Consider the following 21,205-nt stretch of genomic DNA (forward strand, 5'->3'; position numbering starts at 1 on the left):
ATTCCTGTAGGTCAATTTTTGAGGCTAAAACGCAACTGAAATCTTGATGATTTTCACTCCAAACAAACCATTATGAGTACTCGTTTTAAAGACAGAGGCTATTCCTCAAAATCTATTCAGAAAGCCATACAATGTTCTAATAACGCCTCCCGTCCTGAACTTCTATCCAATCCACCAAAAACTAAAAATCCAAGTCGGGCTTGTTTCTCTACTGAATTTAACAACTGTGCTTCACAAATCAAACAAATACTCAACAGGCACTGGCATGTCCTCCAAGCAGAGCCGACATTGAAGGACCTTTGTAAATCCCAACCCCTTGTTGCATTCAGGAGGGCACCCATAATCAAAGGTATAGTCATGTACAAAAATATGGTTCAGAAGAAGACCACATGGCTGACAACAACTGGAATGTACAGATGTGCAACAACACATCAGACAAGAAATCACTCAATCATCCCTGTTATGTTCTAATAATATGGACACTGTGTTATATGGGGTTTGCAGCTAATGGTTTAAGAGACTGGTTATTATGGGATGCTACGTAATACACAGCACGCAAAATAACAAGGAAGTCTGTTCTGTACTGAGACAAGAGACTAAGTAAAGCAGTGTTGTTTCTGGTTCAATCGTGTGTGCGTGTCACTCTTTTACACACAACATTTGGCGACGAGAATGGCTGGATTCGGGGAACCCGCGGTGCCATGGACACGTTGGCTGACAGGTTTTAATGCCTATATATATGCCGATTGTCAAGCTGCTGACGGATCATTTCTCTGGAAAACAACGTGTCCTGATACGGCGCTACAGACTCAGCAAGCGTCACCAACGACCCGGTGTGTCCATACAGTCTTTTGTGGCTGATCTACATTAGCTGACACGAGCCTGTGAATATGGAGTGTTGCATGACCAAATAATCAGAGACCAGCTGATAGAAGGCACGTCATGTGACAAAACACGAGAGAAACTATTAATGGAACCAGACGGTTTGACGTTGACTGATGCAATCAAAATAGCGTTGCAAGTGGAATCTGCTCTAGAATGCTCTAGTCTGCTAGCCACCGCCAGCCCTGCTCATTATAAACACACAACGCTTGCGCAACAACTGCAGCATACGGACCTGTCGTCACAGGTTTCCCCGCCCACTACATGGGCCACTGGCAGCCTGCCTGTGCAACATATGAGTAGACAGCGCCCCACTGTGGCCCCCAGACGCAATTGCGCCAATTTATTGTGGATATAATTCCCATGCAACTAGGGCATCACAGTGCCCTGCCCATGGACAGGCTTGCAGGAACTGTTCTAAACTGAATCATTTTGCTAAAGTTTGTCATTCAGCTCCAAGCAATGTGTCACAGCAGCACAGGTTTCCCCAGTCTGGTTCTGGATACACAGAAATTAGTAACATCCGTTCCACACATGTGTCATTCAAGACCTGCACAGTACAGCTGGGGGAGGTTGGTCTACCACTCATCCTGGATACTGCGGCTGCAGCGTCGCTCCTGAATATGGACACATACAGGAAATTATTTTCCCACATGCCGCTAGGACCCCCATCCACAAGCTTGCAGGGGTATGCAAATTCTGCCATTGAGATGGTGGGCACCCTTGACCTGCCTGTCCGCTATGGTACGACACACATTCCCTCTTTCCCCTTTCATGTTGCACAGCGGGGAACCAACCTCCTTGGCCTGGATCTTTTCATCAAATTGGGCTTCTCTCTAATGGACAATAGTGGAAGGGCTATATACTGCATGTCTCCCCGATGACTCACCAGCAGTGGCCAGCGCTGTTTGAAGGCCTGGGCTGCTTGGCAGAATTCGCTCACCGGCCCCTAGTTGACCCTGCAGTGAAACCAGTTATTCAGCCCCTCAGGCGCCTGCCACTCACCTTCCGAGAGGGTGTCACCGCCAAGCTCACCTCCCTGCTGGAGGAGGGCATCATTGAGTCAATTAATGCAGCGCCTTGGATCTCAAACCTGGTGGTCGCACAGAAAAAATCAGGTGGTCTCCGGGTCTGTGTGTATCTGTGACAGGTAAACAAAGCTGTCATCCCAGACAAATACCCTCTACCCACAGCTGAGGAGCTCACCACTCTCTTCCATGGCTCAACGGTCTTCTAAAAGTTGGATTTGCGCCAGGGCTACCTGCAAGTTCCCCTTCACCCGGCCAGCCGGGACCTGACAGCATTTGTGACACACGCTGGGGTCTTCAGGTACACACGCATGCCCTTTGGTCTCAGCTCTGCCCCCAGCTGCTTCCAAAAGGTCATGTCCATGATTCTCGCTGGGGTTCCAGGGACAGTTTTCTACCTCGATGACATCGTGGTGCACGGGGAAGACCAAGCCACCCACGATGCCCGTCTATACAGAGTGTTTGAGGCTCTCACCAAGCATCAAGTGCCCCTGAACAGCGAGAAATGTCTCTTCTCAGTGCCGACTGTAGACTTCATTGGGTTCCACCTCTCAGCCGAGGGCATTGCACCTCTCTCATCCAACGTCGAGGCAATACAGCGCATCCCAGAACCGACCTCCACCACGCAGGTCGCCTCATTCCTGGGGATGACCGCTTATTATTTGCGTTTCCTGCCCAACTACTCACACACGACAGCACCTCTCCGTCGACTCCTGAAGAAGGAGGAGCCCTGGGTCTGGTCACCGCAGTGCGTTGAGTCCTTTTCCATGCTGAAAACACAGTTAACTTCACCACCGGTCCTCGCCCATTTCAGCCTCCCCAGCCCCACCTTTGTCACCTGCGACGCCTCCGCCGCTGCAGTTGGAGCCGTCCTGTCTCAGCTTCACGATGGCATAGAGAGGCCAATTGCCTTTGCATCTCGGGCCCTGACACCCACAGAACAGCGGTACTCTGTGGGCGAACGTGAGGCTTTGGCCTGTGTGTGGGCATGTGAACGATGGCACATGTTTCATTTCATTTCATATTTATTTATTTCATTTCAGTCATGGTTTTACATGATTATATAAATTTTACTTATTTTTTTACATATTCCACATCAGAAAAGAAAAGGAGCAGGAAGAAGATAAATCTTATTTATACCTGCCCCTATCGTATCTCTATGGCCGTCATTTCGCCATCAGGACAGACCACCAGGCCCTCACAACGGTACTCTCGACGTCGGGTTCGGGTCACAAGCCTCTCCGGCTCCATCGTTGGGCGGAACGTCTCCGACAGTACCATTATGACCTCATCTTCACACCAGGCAGGGACAACGTGGTGGCAGACCTCCTTTCTCGCTCCATCCCAGCCCCGACTCCTTCTGTCCCTTCATACGACGAAGAACGTAATCACACTGGAGGAACTGAAAACTGATAGGGCAGTATCGGACAGGGATCCGATACTGTCCAAGCTGTGCACGTACATCAGGAACGGTTCGCCGCCCCGCGTTCCTGAAGAGTTGAAGCCATTTTCTAGATGGCTCTGCACAGTTATCCCAAGCACTCTATGTGCTCGTGTGCTGTCGATGGCACATGAAGGTCACTTGGGAATTGTGAAACTCAAGCAACGGTGCCGTGATCTGGTGTGGTGGCCGGCCATCGACCGAGATATAGAGCATCTGGTCCAGGACTGCTCAGCTTGCCTCCTCAGTGGGAAAACCGGACCCCTCTCGACCCCTCCCCTACAGCCACTCCCCTGGCATTCCCGCCCCTGGGAACATGTACAGCTGGACATCTGTGGGGAAATCCATGGCCGTGGTGTTCCTCACCACCAGCGCTTCCTGGTGGTCATCTATGATCTCCACTCCAAGTGGCCGGAGGTGGTGCCGGTGGGGACAGTGACGTCGCACGTCATGATTCGGGTACTGGATGGCCTCTTTGGATGCTGGGGCGTGCCTCGGGCCGTGAGAGGAGAAGGTGGACAATAAAAGCAGGGCGAAGCCACCATCTCTTCAAGTGTCCGACTGGGTCAGGACTCGACGGCCGCATCGACACAACAAGATGGCCTCATTCTGGTCCCAGCCTAGACAGGTCAAACGCCGTCTGGTCCCTGCCAAGTTCCTGCTCGACGACGGCTCACGGTGGCATGCTGGTAGGCTGAGGAAAGTCCCGGCACCCCTCTCCGGGCACACGGCCACATCACCAACCCCGTCACCATTCCCCAACGCCATGGGCACTGATCCTGGCCCACCTCCAGTCCCCGTTCCACCCCCTGTCCCTGTCCCTCCTCCGGCAGCGCCCGGAACCGAGGCCAGTTTGGGTCAGGGTTCGCCCTGCTTCCAGGACTATGTCAAAAGTTACTATGCTTAGTTTGCCAGTGTTTTCATAACTGACTCTTGCCTAGTACATTTTGCATTCCTATTGTTGTTCTGCCATTTTGATGATGCTTTCAGTTTAAAAGAAGAAAGACTGTTTTGGTTGGTTTTCAGTTGGGGGGGAGGATCAGTGTTGGGCATCGTTACTTTCTAAAGTAACGTCGTTAGGTTACTGGATTACTGCCCATGAAAATAATCCCTTACCGTTACAGATTACCTTCTGAGAAAAGTAACAAGTTAGATTATTTTCCGTTATTTTCCGTTACCCGACAATTAAAACCCAGTTTTAATGCTTGCGCAGGTTGTTTACATTGTAGGCTATTAGGCTACTGCATACCGTCATTGCGCCGCATTATTACGGCCCTAATTAACTCTATGGTTAAAAACGAGTATGATACACACCATGAACTGACCATAGACAATATCCCCTTTACAGCTCTCTCTTTATTAACGAATATAATTCGCCACAATCGCCAGTCTATACACGTAGCACTGGACAGAAAGGCTGTTGCGCTCCAACCAGCCAACAGCGCACACAGATGCCCTCTCCACCACCACCACCACCGTGGACCCACGTATGAACAAGATAGTTTATAAGAAATGGCACGGCGGCCATCCTTGCAGGCAGTGACAGACAGTAACGGAATGAGAATCCTGTAACCTGTTATTTTGGGGGGGGGGCATTGATGATGAATGTTACTATGAAACTTAAACAATCCATTAAACTATAGTACTCACCTAATGACGCAGCCACGGAGGATCTACCATGTATAACGTAATTCCAAAGTGTTTAGACTACATTGTTTAAGTCAAAGACGCATGCGGTTTTTACTTTGGCTTAAAGCATGTTATTATTATTCCGTATAGAGTATATTCCACCACCACCACCGGCACTGTCATAGTAGCTGGCTACAACCGAAACAACTTCCTCTTCCTCTTCAAAATAAAAGCTGCTTGTAACAATACTTTTATTTCTTAAGTGAACTTACAGGATGTAGTAGACGCAGGCTGTATAGTAGGCTATACTATGCGCTGTGCATTGGGGCTTGGGAAGATAAATCACACAGATATGAAGGCAGGAGAAATAGACAGTGCGGGCAGTCGGGGCTTTATTATTATTTTTTAAATCTTGCACACAAAATGAACAGGGACACATTATAGTAACGGGACTACTGTTTTGGAAAAGTAACTAAGTAACTAACTACTAAATTGCAAAACGAACTAGTTAGTTTATTCCGTTACCAATAAAAGTAGTCCCTTACATAACGCCGTTATTAATAGCGCCGTTACACCCAACACTGGGGAGGATTATGTTGTTTGTTCTTTTGAGGGGGGGGGGGGATGTTATGTTCTAATAATATGGACACTGTGTTATATGGGGTTTGCAGATAATGGTTGAGATGCCTTTAAGAGACTGGTTGTTATGGGATGCTACAGCGCACAAAATAACAAGGAAGTCTGTTCTGTACTGAGACAAGAGACTAAGTAAAGCGGTGTTGTTTCTGGTTCAATCGTGTGTGCGTGTCACTCTTTTACACACAACAATCCCCACACAGAGAATTCCTATTCGTCAATTAATTAATTGTAAATCTTGTTCATTAAAATTCTGTTGGATTGAGAGAATCGTGATGCCCAGCAGAGGGGGTGATATTCTAAAGAGACTAGCCCAAAGAGAAATGCAGTGGATATACACACTCAATACTATGACACCCAATGGACTGAATGATGACTATAGCTTAAAATGCTTTCTGGGTTAAGATTGGCTTTAATGCCTGGATGTGTAACTGAGATATACTGTATACTATGCCTCAAAATGTTTATTCAAATCAGTTTGTGATTGGACCCTGTTGATTAACTTGAGATTGCAGCTGTAGGTGAACTCTGACCCTTTTTGTATACATTGACTTGAATTCACTTGATGTGAATGCTCTAATAATAATAATAATAATAATAACTTGCATTTTTATAGCGCCTTTCAAGATACCCAAAGTGCTTTACAACACAGTACAACAAAACAGATGAAGGCTATTACTTATTTTTTTTCTCCTGGTGTTGCCCTCTTGCAGGAGCGTGCGTTTGCGGCCAGTCCGTACTCGGACCTCATCGTGGTGAAGCTGCACGGCGGCGCGGTGGTGTCGCGCCACGCCGAGGAGCCCGAGATGCTGTGGGTGATGGGCCCCGTGCTGGCCGTGGTGCTCATCATCATCAGCGTCATCTCCATCCTGCTCTTCAAGAGGTGAGTGGATTCAAAACCCCCTTTTTGGTGTTTTAACCCATTCTGACCTGAGATCAGATTCATAACGAGGTTTCCGCCGGACACACACTGGTCTGATGAACCCATTCTGACCTGAGATCAGATTAAAAAAAATGTCAGTCGTTCTTCGATTTTTCAAAAATAGCAGACCTACAAGCTCGTATCGCGCCACTCGGTGGCGCGATATGAGCTTGTAGATCTGCTATTTTTCAATAGCTAAAGCGCAACATGATGCCAACACCAAAACGGGTGCCTGGTCAGAATGGGTTAAGGGTTATCTTATGCTTTAGCTGTTGAGAAAATAGCAGATCTAAAAGCTCAATCTTATAGATCTGCTATTTATTTTTTGAAAAATCGTGAAAATGTCACGGCGCAAATCATTGAATATATATTCTTTCAAAGCAAATGTTTTATTTTTTATGTTTTTGTAGCTTTCGCCTTTATTTTATATCTTTTATGGAGGGACAGACAGTAGGCTGACAGGAAATGGGGAGAGAGATTGGGGAGTGACATGCAGTAAAGGCCGTCAGGATTGGGAGTCGAACCCGCGGCACACTGCCAGACTCGGACTACCAGCCAAGGTGCCTGGACCGCTGACCCACGGCCCAGGCCAAAATCTTTGAACTTTTTAACATACAGGCTCAACTTATGTAACTTAAATAGCACTTTTTGTAGACATAGCACTCTATAGAGTATACACAGATAGATGTTAGGTCACTGTTAGGTTCTTAAGCTTACGTAGGATTCATGATGACTTTTTAATGTTTTTTGATGTGATCTTTTTTGTTCTTGCTTACTGTAAATCGCTCTGGATTAAGTAACTCAAATCTTTGCTTCTGGGGGTCCCTGAAACAACATATTTTCAGATGGGGGGCCAAATACAGATAATTCTATAGGGATCCTTGACATGAAAAAGGTTGTTCACCACTGACATACAAACAGTTTTTTTTCTGAAAACGTGTAGTATTTAGAAGACATTCTTTTAGAATCAGCCTCAGGTCTAAATGGGTTAAACCTCACGTCCCGTCCCCCCAAACAGCGGGTCGGAACCATCTTTGGGTCGGGGTGCATACGTTTGTTAGACATATTACAGTCCGACAGTTATTCGACAATACTGTCGCTCCCGACATGCGCTGCCGGTTAGGGACCGCCTAGCCTTGGAGAGCACAGACGTTTTCAGGGAACCTGAAGAAGAGAAGATTTGTGTTAAGAATTAAAAAAATGATGAAAACCTTTTCAAACTCAGTGAGGATCTGTAAGAATAGACTCCCAACGGAAGCATGCTCATTCAAGGTTTCTTCGACTATACCTCATACTTTACCTTTTGATCATTTGGCATGGCTTAGGGCAGATGACAGTATAGTACAGCACTGTGTGCGTGCGTGCGTGCGTGCGTGCGTGTGTGTGTGCGTGTATGCGTGTTATGCGGCTGAGCCACAGTGAAAACACACACACACACACACACACACACACACACACACACACACACACACACACACACACACACACACACACACACACATACACACATTACATACGAAAGTGGAGAGTTAGTTTGTCAGTTTCGGGCCGGGGGCGTTCTCCTTCAGCTGGAAACAGAAGTTCTGGTTGGCACATATGCTGTATAGGCTACAGCCTGGCAGCTATAGCTGGCATATGGTCAGACAGTCAGCCAACCCACCGCTCTGTTTGACCACGATAACACTGGGCAGTGGTGGTGGTACACTACATTTAGTACTGTACTTAACCTCGTGGCTCTATGCTAGTGTCCTTTCTGTTATTGTTGAGTAAAGCTTGACATTGCAACGTGTCGCAGCACAATATACGGTTGCTGGGTTTTACGGGTGCGGTGAAATGAAAGAATAGTTTTTTTCTCACACTTTTAGAGCATATCTGTGGTTGTCAAGGCATACCTAATAATGGGCCTTTTTTGTATTTCTAATCTACATGGTGCCATTCATCATTTTACTCCAAGAAAATGAAACCACTGTGTGTATTGGGGCAGCTCACTGCATGGAAGAGAGTCTGGGTACCCCCACGGCTACACGCACGCACGCACGCACGCACGCACGCACGCACGCATACACTCGGCTGAGCGGGTCTATCCTCAGGCACACATGTGACTGGGTTGGTGGCATCCATCCATCTGTCTCACTCCACTGACCATGACAGCCCTGTCTGTCTGTCTGCCTGCCTGCCTGCCTGCCATGCCTGCCTGCGCCTGCCTGTCTGCCTGCCTGCCTGCCTGCCTGCACCTGCCTGTCTGCCTGCCTGCCTGTGTGTCTTTCTCGCTCCTTTTCGTGTTTGTCTTCATCTCTCAACTCGTTTGTTTATCCTTCAGTGTAATCTCTGGTTTCTCATTTACACAGCACACTTAACAGTATTGGACACGAGAATGAATGAATGAATGAATGAATGAATGAATGAATGAATGAATGAATGAATGAATGAATGACTATTCAGGGAGAGGAAAAGCACTCATCTCTCTTTTTAGTTCAGTTACTTCACACGCCTGCGATGCTGCGCGAGTTTCCGAAGTGCATTAACCCTAGAACACTACACATGGGTGATTTTTCCTACAGGCATGCAGGTGTTCGGGTGAATTTCACCCGTGTTTATAGTGAAAAATCCAGAAAATCCAATACACCCACAATGGATATTTATTTTATTTATTTTATTCACTGGACCAATCTCACGTGTCTTAGGAATGGGTGGACCAAAGGAGAAGCTCCCAACTTCATTTCTCTTCTTTAGGAATATTTAAAAAATAATAATATGCACGTTTTTCACCGATTTGAAACCCTCGAGTGTAATACTGGTATGCGAGTAGGGCAATCAAATCCTCAGTAACGTCCCTGTATGTGTACGATGATAAGAGCGCCCCTCACTTCACGCGTTTTTTTCTTTTTTACCCATTTAGACCTGATACCAGAATCTACAAATGTCTTCTAAATCGTTTTCAGAAAAACATATGTTTCTATGTCAGTGGTTCTCAAACTATTTCATGTCAAGGACCCCCAGAATTATATGTAATTGGCCTCCGACCCCCATCTGTTGTTCCAGGGACCCTCCCAGAAGATAATATTTGAGTTAAAAACGTTATATATATATATATATATTCAAAGATTTGCGCCCCTTTTTTGCGATTCTTCAAGCTACGAGCTTGTAGATCTGCTATTTTTCAACAGTTAAAGTTTAACATAATGCTTAAAACACCAAAAGGGGTTCCCGCCCAAAATGGTATACTGGAGCTTCAGAGTGTATACAGGTACCTTTACCTAAGCGGTCTGAGTCCATCTGAGTCGGTGGTTTCCAGCGTTTTTTAAAGAGATATTTGATGTCTCCCCAAACTAGCACAACACAACACTCCGCGTTTTGAGCTTGTAGATCGGATTTTTCACTACTACTTATATGTTTTCTATATTTATAGAATTTCTTTGATCTGTCTTTGATTACTTCATGAAATTACTGAAAGATTATTACCGGTATTCATTTATTCTTTAAATGTGAATCTTCTTTGAAATAATAATCAAAAACTAAATGTAGGAAACAACAAAGAAAGGGACCCATACAAATGTGTCCACGACCCACAGAATTACATAAAAGTATGCCTCTTCAGGCTCTGGGTCGCGTGTCCAAATTGAAGGCACAATTTTCCCGAGTTTCCTTGCGAAGCACAGCGAAAGCATGAGCGGAAACTCGTCAAGCTTCCGCGTGCGTCACAGAAGTCCCGGAAAAGTCACGCTGTGATTAACCAGTAGTCACTTGAGTGGCAGCGAGAGACATGGAGGAGTCGCATGAGTGATATAAATATCAAAAACTAATATCAATATAAATCATCTAAGTATAGCTTGTTGCTTAGCATGAATGGAACTAAAAAAAATAAGCTCTGAAGATATTTTAAAATATATTGTCGTGAACGGAAATGGCAGCTTCCTTACTCGGATTTCGGGAGCTGTAGTTCCTCTATATAGACTATATAGACTCTATATATAGCATTCGGAGATTGTGGAATAGTTGTCTGGCCGACACTACTTGGGCAGCGACGCAGCGTGCCTTCTGTAAATTCCTTCAGCACTTCCGCTTGACTTCCTGCCTTCAATGGAGACACACGACGCTCCAATGAACTGCAGCGGCCAATGAGGCATCTATTTTTTTTATAGTATGTGTGGTGGTGAACACACTGTAACTCAATCCTTCCTGTCTCTCTCCTCATGGTGTCCTGTTTCCTGTGCTTTCATGTGGACGCAGCAACCAGGACAGGTTAGTACTTCCTGCATGAAACCCTGTATCTCCATTTCAACGTTGGTCTTATAGTTTTTGTTTTTTTATAGATGGAATGCCATGATTCCTCCTAAAACTCCCCTAAAACGTGATCAACAGTCCATCACCATCACTATGATTATACTAATGTCACTAATGTGGTGTATTTCGAAACCAAAAATACACAGAGAAGACATATTTTAATATTATAACCACACCTGGGGGTCTGTTAGAGCAATGTTAACTCCATAGACACATACAAGCATGTGCCACATCTTGTGATGAAATCATTGCGTAGGAACGCAGGTATTTATTTTCTGTGTGCGTGCGTATTGTGTGTGTGTGTGTGTGTGTGTGTGTGTGTGTGTGCTTGTGTGCATGCCTGCGCGTGTGTATGCGCGCGAGAGAGTGTGCATGCGTGTGTTTCTGTCTTGTGGATGTGTCCTAATTGCATGTCATGCCGTCTCCTTCAGCTAAAGACCAACACTGTGTCTCATGTGTGTTATAACTTTTATAACCAGTGTTGGGCAATATTTAGGAGAGTAATATGTTTACTTTACTTATTACTCCTTAGAAAAAGTTATAATATTACATTTGCTTATTACTTGGAATCAAGAGTAACATAGTTACATATTACTTTATTACTTTCACCCGGGCCCCTTCCTTATAACTATATATCTGTGTATTAGTGGTGCACGATTATGAAATTATGACCGATATCCGATCTCCGATTATTTGCAGGGTCATATCTGACGATACCGATTCTGACAAGCCTATAGGCCGTAGGGGGCTTGGCCCAAAGCCTGGGGACGAAATGTTGTTCCAGGGACCCCCCAGAAGCAAAGATTTGAGTTAAAAACGTTCTGAATATATTCAAAGATTTGCGTCACATTTTCACGCTTTTTTCAAAAATAGAAGATCTACAAGCTCATAGCGCAGCACTCGCTATGGCTGCTATTTGCCTGTTGTTCTAGAGAGGTACTAGACACTTTTGATTTATATTGAACTCATTCATTTTATTTTTATTAATTTTTTTATAAAACCGATTAATTGACCTGGATTATTTTGAGACCGTTCCGATACCGATATGACATTTTTATGGCCGATATGGCCCATTCCGATTATGCTACAGATTACCGTATATCGTGCATCCTAGAACTTATCTGTGTGTCCTCGACATGCCGTCTCCACTCTCCAGTAAGCGAGCGTCTCCATCAGCTAAAGACCAACACTGTGTTGTCTTATGTCTCCTAGGAAGCGGGCGTCTCCGTCAGCTAAAGACCAACACTGCTCGTCCGGCATGAAGGAAGCCCTGCTGGAGCACGCCTCTGACCCTGTGGAGCTGAGACGCATCCACTACCACACGCAAGGTACGCACGCACACACGCACAAAGGCACACACGCACACACACCGGTTCCAAGCAACACGGATTAAGGGTGGGATCTTTAGCTTAGTGATCCACACATCAGATCTAAGGTATATTATTATTTATTTATTTTGACCAGAAAAACAGTTGTTTTGCATCGTGACTACGAGATGTGCGACCGCTGTTATAATTTGTTTATTCCTATTATTTTTGTCTCCCGTGGTCAGCAACTCGCCACTATTGTTGTGCGCTCCTACCTCTTTCTTTGCTTCTTTGCGCAAATCAACAAGGAGTAGGCTACTATTGTAGGCTACTGTACATTGCAGAAGGAGAGGCCAAACAACAAAAAACAAAATAATCGTTTTTGTTTTATCAATAAAAAAATACCAAAGGACACCTATACATGTCCTTAGCACCCCATGGTTTGGACATAATATATGAGTGTATACACGTCCTTAGCAAAAATTGTGTTAACCCATTTAGACCTGACGTCGAAATGAAAAATAAATCTTCTAAATCCTGACAGTTTTCTGAAATACTGTGTTTCTATATCAGTGGTTCTCAATATTTCATGTCGAGACTGTATTTGGCCGCCGACCCCCATCTGAAAATATGTTATTCCAGGAACATTTGAGTTAAAAACGTTCGCTCTGAAAGAATATATTATTCAAAGATTTGCACTACATTTTCAAAAATAGCAGACCTACAAGCTTGTGGCGTGCTATGAACCTGAACCTGTTGGTGGGACAGATAGAGACCGTTGATCTTCTCCTGATTTGTCTCTCTCTCTCAAAAAGCCATTTTAGTGTCAGAGTGTTGGGACAATTGTTTGGCTAAAGAATCGTACCCAAGCAGGGTTCATATATGTTCACTGGGAATGAACACCTAATTCCAACTTGACCCATTCTAGAAGGGAACCCCTTTTGGTGTCTAAAGCATTATGTTATACTTTAGCTATTGAAAAAGAGCAGATCTACAAGCTCATAGCTCTGCACAGAGTGCCGTGCTATGAACTTGTAGATCTGCTATTTTTGAAAAATCGTGAAACTGTGGCGCAAATCTTTTAATATATATTATTTCACAGCAAATGTTTTTAACTCAAAGCCTTGCTTTTGAGTCATTGGTCCGACAAATGACAACCCACCTCAACTCCTAACCTAACCATAACCGCAAGCACGGGAGCAGACGCTAGTCCGACATGCGGATGAATGTCGGACTAATGCCCTGTCTGAGAAGCGCCCACCTCCCGTGCTGCCCCGTGGGTTACAGGCAGAGATGGGCAAAATACATTGAAAATGTATCTAAATACAAAATACATCTTCCATCCCTATCGAAATACAAATTACAAAATACAAAAAAGTATTTCAAATACGTATTTCAAATGCATGTATTTCAAATACTGCCCATCTCTGATGGGCAAAATATATTGAAAATGTATTTTGATACAAAATACAAATACTGGGTCAAAAAATGTATTTAAATACAAAATACATCTCATTTCTTCCATCTCAGCGAAATACAAATTACAAAATACAAAAAAGTATTTCAAATACGTATTTCAAATACATGTATTTCAAATACTGCCCATCTCTGGTTACAGGTCTTTTTTCCGACATACCGGGATTCCGACAACCAATAGTCCGACAGCCAATAGTCCTACACGTCATTATTCCGACAATCCAATATTCCGACCATAGAAATTCCCCCTTTTTCACCCCTACAGTCCGACATAACATTACCCCGACAAAGGTTTTAGCAAATGGTCCGACAATCATAGATCAGACAAGCCAATAGTCCGACACGGAAGACAGACAGACAGCGCAACGCCGTTTTCTACTGTTATGTCAGAAAGGCGCACAGCGCTTAGAGAGAGAGATTGAGGGGGGGGTGGAACACCTTCATATACTTACCAGTAGCCCCCTTATGCAAATAGCGAAAATAGCTGGTCTGCAAGCTCAACTTTTGTGCAACCCGCAATTTTTTTAGTGAGTGAGAGAGAGACGTTTTCTGTATCTTTTATTTGTCTGAGAATTCCACTATTCTACTGTGCTCTCTCTCTCTCTCTCTCTCTCTCAATCTCTATCTTCTCTCTCTCTCTCTCTCTCTCTCTCTCTCTCTCTCTCTCTCTCTCTCTCTCTCTCTCTCTCTCTCTCTCTCTCTCTCTCTCTCTCTCTGTCTCTGTCTCTCTCTCTCTCTCTCTCTCTCTCTCTCTCTCTCTCTCTCTCTCTCTCTCTCACCTTCAGAACATACAGTATTTCGAGTTGTATGTCCGCCTGACAGTGGTGCATTACATTGCATTTTGATTTGAAATAAATAATGATGAATAGATGTAGTCTACTGTTGCTTGTGTGTGTGTTTTTTTTTAGACAATAGACCACTTAGCACTTGATTTAACTATGAAAGAAATGAAGACGATTAAGGATATCATCAAGGGGTTGGCAATGATTGACACACTTGTTATTAATATGGACGGGTCAAAATGGGTACGCCCTGGATGAAATGTATGTTTCACTATATATAAAATACCATGACTCTCCCTCTGAATGAAATATAAAATCGGGTCCTACTAATTAACTCTAAAAATCTATAGACCTACCCTCCTTAAGGAAACATACATTTCATCCGACACGTCTATAATCATCTCTACTAACAAGTGTGTCAATCATTGACAAACCCTTGACAATATCCTTCATCGTCTTTATTTCTTTAATAGTTAAATAGTCTTTATTTCTTTCATAGTTAAATCAAGTGCTAAGTGGTCTATTGTCTAAAACACACACACACACACACACACACACACACACAAGCAACAGTATACATCAATTCATCATTATTTATTTCAAATCGAAATACAATGTAATGCACCACTGTCAGGCGGACATACAACTAGTCTCGAAGTTCGCCCGCACGCACGCATGCGACACACTCACACACACACACACACACACACACACACACACACACACACACACACACACACGCACACACTCACGCACGCACGCACGCACGCACGCACGCAGGCACAGACACACACACCACGGCGCTAGCCATGCTCGATGAAGTTGAAACTGGAACACACTCTCAGCATCGCGGGATGCAAGTTGAGCTTGCGGATCAGCTATTTTCGCTTTATCTACTGTTTTCCGTGTCGGACTATTGTCCCGTCTAACCTATGGTATTCGGACTATTGCTAGAACTTCTGTCGGGTAATGACATGTCTAACCATTGGAGTAAAAAGCCGGAATAGGGGACAATGGTCCGACACATGTCGGACTATTGCCTGTCGGATTATTGGGGTGTCGGAAAAGCGTGCGCACCCCGACCTGGTATGGCGTGTCTCACTTTCCGATTTGTTTTGGGTTTTAACTTAAGTGGCCAAACGTTGAATGCAGAAATCAGAGATACAGATCATTGTACTGTGGGACTGTTTCATATTGCACATCAAGGTAATTATCCTCAGCTCAAGTGGAGAGCAACATGAGAGCTCTTTTCATCTCTCTCTCTCTCTCTCTCTCTCTCTCTCTCTCTCTCTCTCTCTCTTAGTCTATTCCTAGCCCGCAAACCTAACTGGCCCATATACGTACAGCGAGCCTATATGGCAATGATACTTAGAGATAACTTGGCACAATTTGGTACAATTATAGAATTGGCCTCCTCAGTGCCTCCTTATACCAACAATGGCCATTGGCTATAAGTGCAGGTCGATTGTTCAGGCAGGCAGGCAGGCAGGCAGAGGCAGGCAGGCATAGGCAGGCAGGCAGGCAGGCAGGCAGAGGCAGGCAGGCAGGCAGAGGCAGGCAGGCATAGGCAGGCAGGCAGGCAGGCAGAGGCAGGCAGGCATAGGCAGGCAGGCAGGCATAGGCATGCAGGCAGGCAGACAGGCAAGACAGGCAAGACAGACAGACAGACAGACACTTTCCCCCTTAATTCTATGTATTTACGTTCTCCGTCTATAATTACATTTCTTCATCCGCGTCTTTGCTGTATGTCTCTCTATTGCTCTGTGATTCTCTCTCTCTCTCCCATATGCTGTCTTTCATCTTTCCACACTCTCCCTTAATGAGTGCTTTCATCTCCCCTCACACTCACCTTTATCTCTGTGATAGAAAGTTGAGGGGAAAATAACACCACACATGTCATGTTATTGAATTATCTAATAGTTATAACTTTATAAAGTTATAACTATAAACCTTATAAAGTTATTCGGTCCACAGTCAATAAGACAGAGCTAAGCAAAGCTGAGATGTAAGCTACAAGTAATATCTGTATTAACCCATTTAGACCTGCCACCTCATAGCTTTTAACCACTTTAACCCTATTTTTTGTTTTTAAAATGTGTGCAAATCTGTGAATATATATTATATGTTGTATGGTTTAGACTAGAGACATAGTCGCACTGAGGAAATGAAAGCTAGGAAGCAGAGCTGGACGTAGCAGAGACTAAAATGCTGAAGGTTCTCTCTGGGAGTAACCAAGGACTGTATAAAGAGGACGGGAAGCGAAGACCGTAAGGGCGCCGCCATGTTGCTCCATGGTGCTCCATGGAAGGAAAGAAACATGCGCAATGGGCTTTATGCAGCCAACACTTCCTCCTTCAGCTTCCTTGGTCTCAACTGCACATGTTTCTTTCCTTCCATGGAGCACCATGTGAGCAACATGGCGTCGCCCGTACGGTCTTCGCTTCTTGTCCTCTTTAGACAGTCCTTGGGAGTAACAAGGATGGATAGGATCAGGAACAAGTACATCAGAGGGACGGCTCATGTCAGATATTTTGGAGATATAGCCAGAGAGGCCAGACTGAGATGGTTTGGACACGTACAGAGGAGGGATAGTGAGATTGTTTGGACACGTACAGAGGAGGGATAGTGAGATGGTTTGGACACGTACAGAGGAGGGATAGTGAGATGGTTTGGACACGTACAGAGGAGGGATAGTGAGATGGTTTGGACACGTACAGAGGAGGGATAGTGAGGTTGGAACTGTCAGGCAGGAGGCCTAGAGGAGAGACGATTTATGAATGTAGTTAAAGAGTATATGAAGTTAGTTGGTGTGAGAGAAGAGGTGGGTGAGATGGAGGCAGATGATTTGCTGTGGTGACCCCTGAAGGGAAAAGCCAAAAGGAAAAGAAGAAGCTGTAGGTCTAATTCCCGCCAAAAGGGTTACAATATTTACCAGTGAGTTGTTCTGAGCTTGTAGATCTAATAGTTTGACTAGATTTGAAATATACAGCAGCTAATTGTGATTAATTCGTAATTTAGGCCTGGCTACTTCTCCCCTTCCTGGAAATGTAGTGGAGTGAAAAGTACAATATTTGTCTTCAAAATGGAGTGGGGTGAAAGTCATGAATATCCAAAAACACAAATGATCAAATTAAGAACAGATACGTGTGATCGTGTGATTGTGTGATCGTGTGCGTGCGTGTACGTGCGTGTACGTGCACTGACCACAGTGTGTGTGTGTGTGTGTGTGTGTGTGTGTGTGTGTGTGTGTGTGTGTGTGTGTGTGTGTGTGCGTGCAGGCATGAGCGAGCATCCTCCCGTCTCCATATGTGACCTGGCGGAGCATGTGGAGCGCCTCAAAGCCAACGACGGACTGGCCTTCTCCCAGGAGTATGAGGTAAAATAATATACTTCTCCCAGGAGTATGAGGTAAAATAATATACTTCTCCCAGGGGTATGAGGTAAAATAATATACTTCTCCCAGGGGTATGAGGTAAAACACATACTTCTCCCAGGAGTATGAGGTAAAATAATATACTTCTCCCAGGGGTATGAGGTAAAACACATATATACTTCTCCCAGGAGTATGAGGTAAAACACATATATACTTCTCCCAGGAGTATGAGGTAAAACAAATATATACTTCTATGAGGAGAAGTGTCCCACGTAGACTCTGTGGGGGCAGCGGGGCTCCAGCCCCCATGAGGAATGGGACCTATAAATAAATATATTCGCCTCGGTTCGTCCCGTTTGTACCACGCCAGGTCGTGCCGCGGCCGTTTGCGCAATTCTCGTCTTTGCATTGACTTTGTATGATATCGCGCTGCTCTAAGGCACCTTAACACCTCTTTTTGTCCTCACTGTCCGGGCCCGGGGGTGGGGGTTGACCGTGTTGCCTATCCTCTTGTACACAACACATGCAGATCAGGCATTAAAATGCTAATCTGGTGGCTTGTTTTCACCTGCCAGGTAGGGTATGCATACAGTACTGTACTGCTTAGGAGACAAATTAATGAAACCACCACCAGCAAGAACACCCTGGCTGGCAACAGCGATGCCAGCCTGCCGTTGAAACCTGCCGCCGACACAGTGACAGAACACAGAACCTGCCGAGGCGGACAGAACTATAGTGTCTGTCTACATTCACTGCACCGCACAGCGCACATGTCCTGAATTTGGTTATGCAGGATGTTGTCCACAACATCAAAGAGTGTCAGGATTTCATGGTAGTTGTTCGTGACAATGGTGACATAATAACACTGATCAGAAATTCAGAAATTCACCAAAGTGACAAGCCTGGTTTAAGGAGTACCAGATGACTCAGTGCAATCGTGCCATTTAAACATGATCTTCTGTTTATAATCTAAACACTGTGACACATTTAAGTGTTAAGTGTTACAGATAAGTGTTTAGAACCTAAACGCTTGGGTTTAGCGGGGGAGGGGGGGGGGGGCATGACAATTATAAAAACATTTCGTATGACGTAAAACAAATATATACTTCTCCCAGGAGTATGAGGTAAAAACATATATACTTCTCCCAGGATTATGAGGTAAAAAATATACTTCTCCCAGGACAAACAATAGCGAAAATAGAAGATCTACAAGCTCACAACACGTCGTGTTGAGAGCTCGTAAACCCCTTATCCCTAAACCACTTTGCCTTTATTTGCTATTTTGAGCTTGTAGATTGGCTATTTTAACTGTTCAAAAATGTTTTTCAAAATAGTAAAAAGGTGAAAAATACCATGAGTATGAGGTCACAATGTTTCATTCACTGATGCTCATTTAAAGAGTAAGACCACTTTGGTAGAGGTTTGGGTTGTGTAGTTATACCTTGCCATGATGTAACTCCAAATGTGGCCAAGAAATCAAAAACAATTGCTCCCGTGATTAGAAATTGATAATTCAAAATATGCTCCTCGTTGACTTACATCGTATGCTGAAACAGCTCTCAAAGTCACTCTTTTAGTGCGTAAACAAACACAAACAACAGTTGATTCAGACAATATAATACATCACCAAAACGCGTACTGTTTTTTTTTTTTTTTTTCAAAAAGAAATATTCAGTCCGGGTTTTCTTCCTAATAAAAATGGGAAAAATAAACAGGAAGTTAACATTAAAAATATATATATATCCCAAAATGGGAATTGTTGTCCAGAAAGGAAGTCACCTTTTAGTCACCTGGAAAGCTTTAGTGTTAGTCTAGTTTTAGTCGACTAAATATCATACGATTTTAGTCGACTAAATCTACAGTTGATTTAGTCGACTAAAATGTATTTTGGCGGGCCTTGATGCTGTCGTAATGACTGATTTTACACTTGCTGAAAATCTACAAGCTCACAATGCGTCGCGCTGCGACACGTTGTGAGCTTGTTATTGTTATTGTGAGCTTGTTATTTTCAGCATGCAACCAAGTGTGAAAATCACTTATACTGGATCTCTTGTCCACTAGTCCCTTCTTAACATTTTTATCTATTTTTTTCTTTATTGACAAAATTGTCAATTATATTTAGTCTTAGTTTTAGTCATCAAAGCTTAGATTCCATTTAGTTTTCGTCATAGTATTAGTCGACAAAATCTACACTGATTCTGAGCTACCTTATACTTCCACTATAAGAGTCAGTGAGGGCTTGTAAAGCTGGTGGATGTCTTAGAAAGAGCAGGTCATTTACATTGAACGTGCAGAATGCTGGAACAGATAGAGGACGACAGATGGCCTGGGCTGTTTACTCGCAGCACTCTGTGTGTGTGTGTGTGTGTGTGTGTGTGTGTGTGTGTGTGTGTGTGCGTGCGTGCGTGCAAAACAGCAAATATATCATATTTATTATTATTGCAACCGTACGTCGCATTTGCTATGAAAGCATGCATCTCCCGTCCGTCAGTCCGTCCGTCCGTCCATTAGTTAGTTAGTCACCCACACTCCATATACTGTATCACGTCTCCATATATGGTCATGCCTCGTGACATCTCATGACATCACGTGACATCATGGAGACCACGAGATCTCCATATCTGCGTATATGGAGCCGGCCAGCAACTCTACGTCTGACCTCAAACTTCAAACCCTTAGATCTCCATATATGGAGCTGACCTCGTTCTGACATTCCATAATTATGTTGATCCTCCCTACCCGTCCTTCCTGTTCATAACATTCCATTATGTTGATCATCAAACCCTTTACAAAGTCACGCTGCATATATGGCCGGTACAGAATTAATTCCATTATGTTGATCTGACACCCCCCCCTCCCCCCCATGCCAAAGCGCCAGCGCTCGCCCAGCAGTCTGCCGTCACCCCGGCGGATGTGTGCACGTGACCTATAGGGTGCTCAGTCACGATATTATGGCCTGTTTGCATTGGTGAAAAAATCGGAACAGTTTTTTTTATGTTTGTATGTCAGTGTTGCTCAACCTTTTTCACATCAAGGACCCCCAGAAATATCTGAATTTGGCTGCGGCCCTCCAACTGAAAATATGTTGTTCCAGGGACTCCCCAGAAGCAAAGATATGAGTTAAAATTAACGTTTGCTCTGAAATAATATACTGTATATTGTATAGCGCTATGAGCTTGTAGATCTGCTATTTTTCAATAGCTAAAGTATAAAGTATATCATAATGCTATCATAATGCTTAAAACACCAAAAGGGGTTCCTGTCCTGAATGGGTATCAATCCTATCTTGCCGGATGGATAAAAGAGGGATGAATAACTTATAGCAAAACGATATTTATTGGATGAGTGGGGAGTCAATGGAGGGTATTGCAACTCTAGATTTAGCCCTAGAATGGCTCTTGTTGTAGATTCATCCCATTATTTAAAAAATCTAAATTTGCTAAAA

At 44.2% G+C, this 21,205-nt stretch overlaps 1 protein-coding gene across 1 annotated transcript in view; it reads left to right on the forward strand.

Moving 5' to 3' along the window:
• LOC310860576 (receptor-type tyrosine-protein phosphatase F-like) overlaps positions 1–21,205 on the forward strand; it is a 224,392-nt gene that overhangs the window by 165,979 nt on the left and 37,208 nt on the right. The window contains exons 24-26 of the mRNA XM_083767568.1: positions 6,330–6,499; positions 12,035–12,150; positions 17,666–17,763. Of these exons, the coding sequence (XP_083623694.1) occupies positions 6,330–6,499; positions 12,035–12,150; positions 17,666–17,763 (384 nt within the window). The remainder of the gene's footprint in view (positions 1–6,329; positions 6,500–12,034; positions 12,151–17,665; positions 17,764–21,205) is intronic.

Source organism: Protomyctophum parallelum, assembly GCF_964188405.1.
Source record: "Protomyctophum parallelum genome assembly, chromosome: 6".
Taxonomy (NCBI): domain Eukaryota; kingdom Metazoa; phylum Chordata; class Actinopteri; order Myctophiformes; family Myctophidae; genus Protomyctophum; species Protomyctophum parallelum.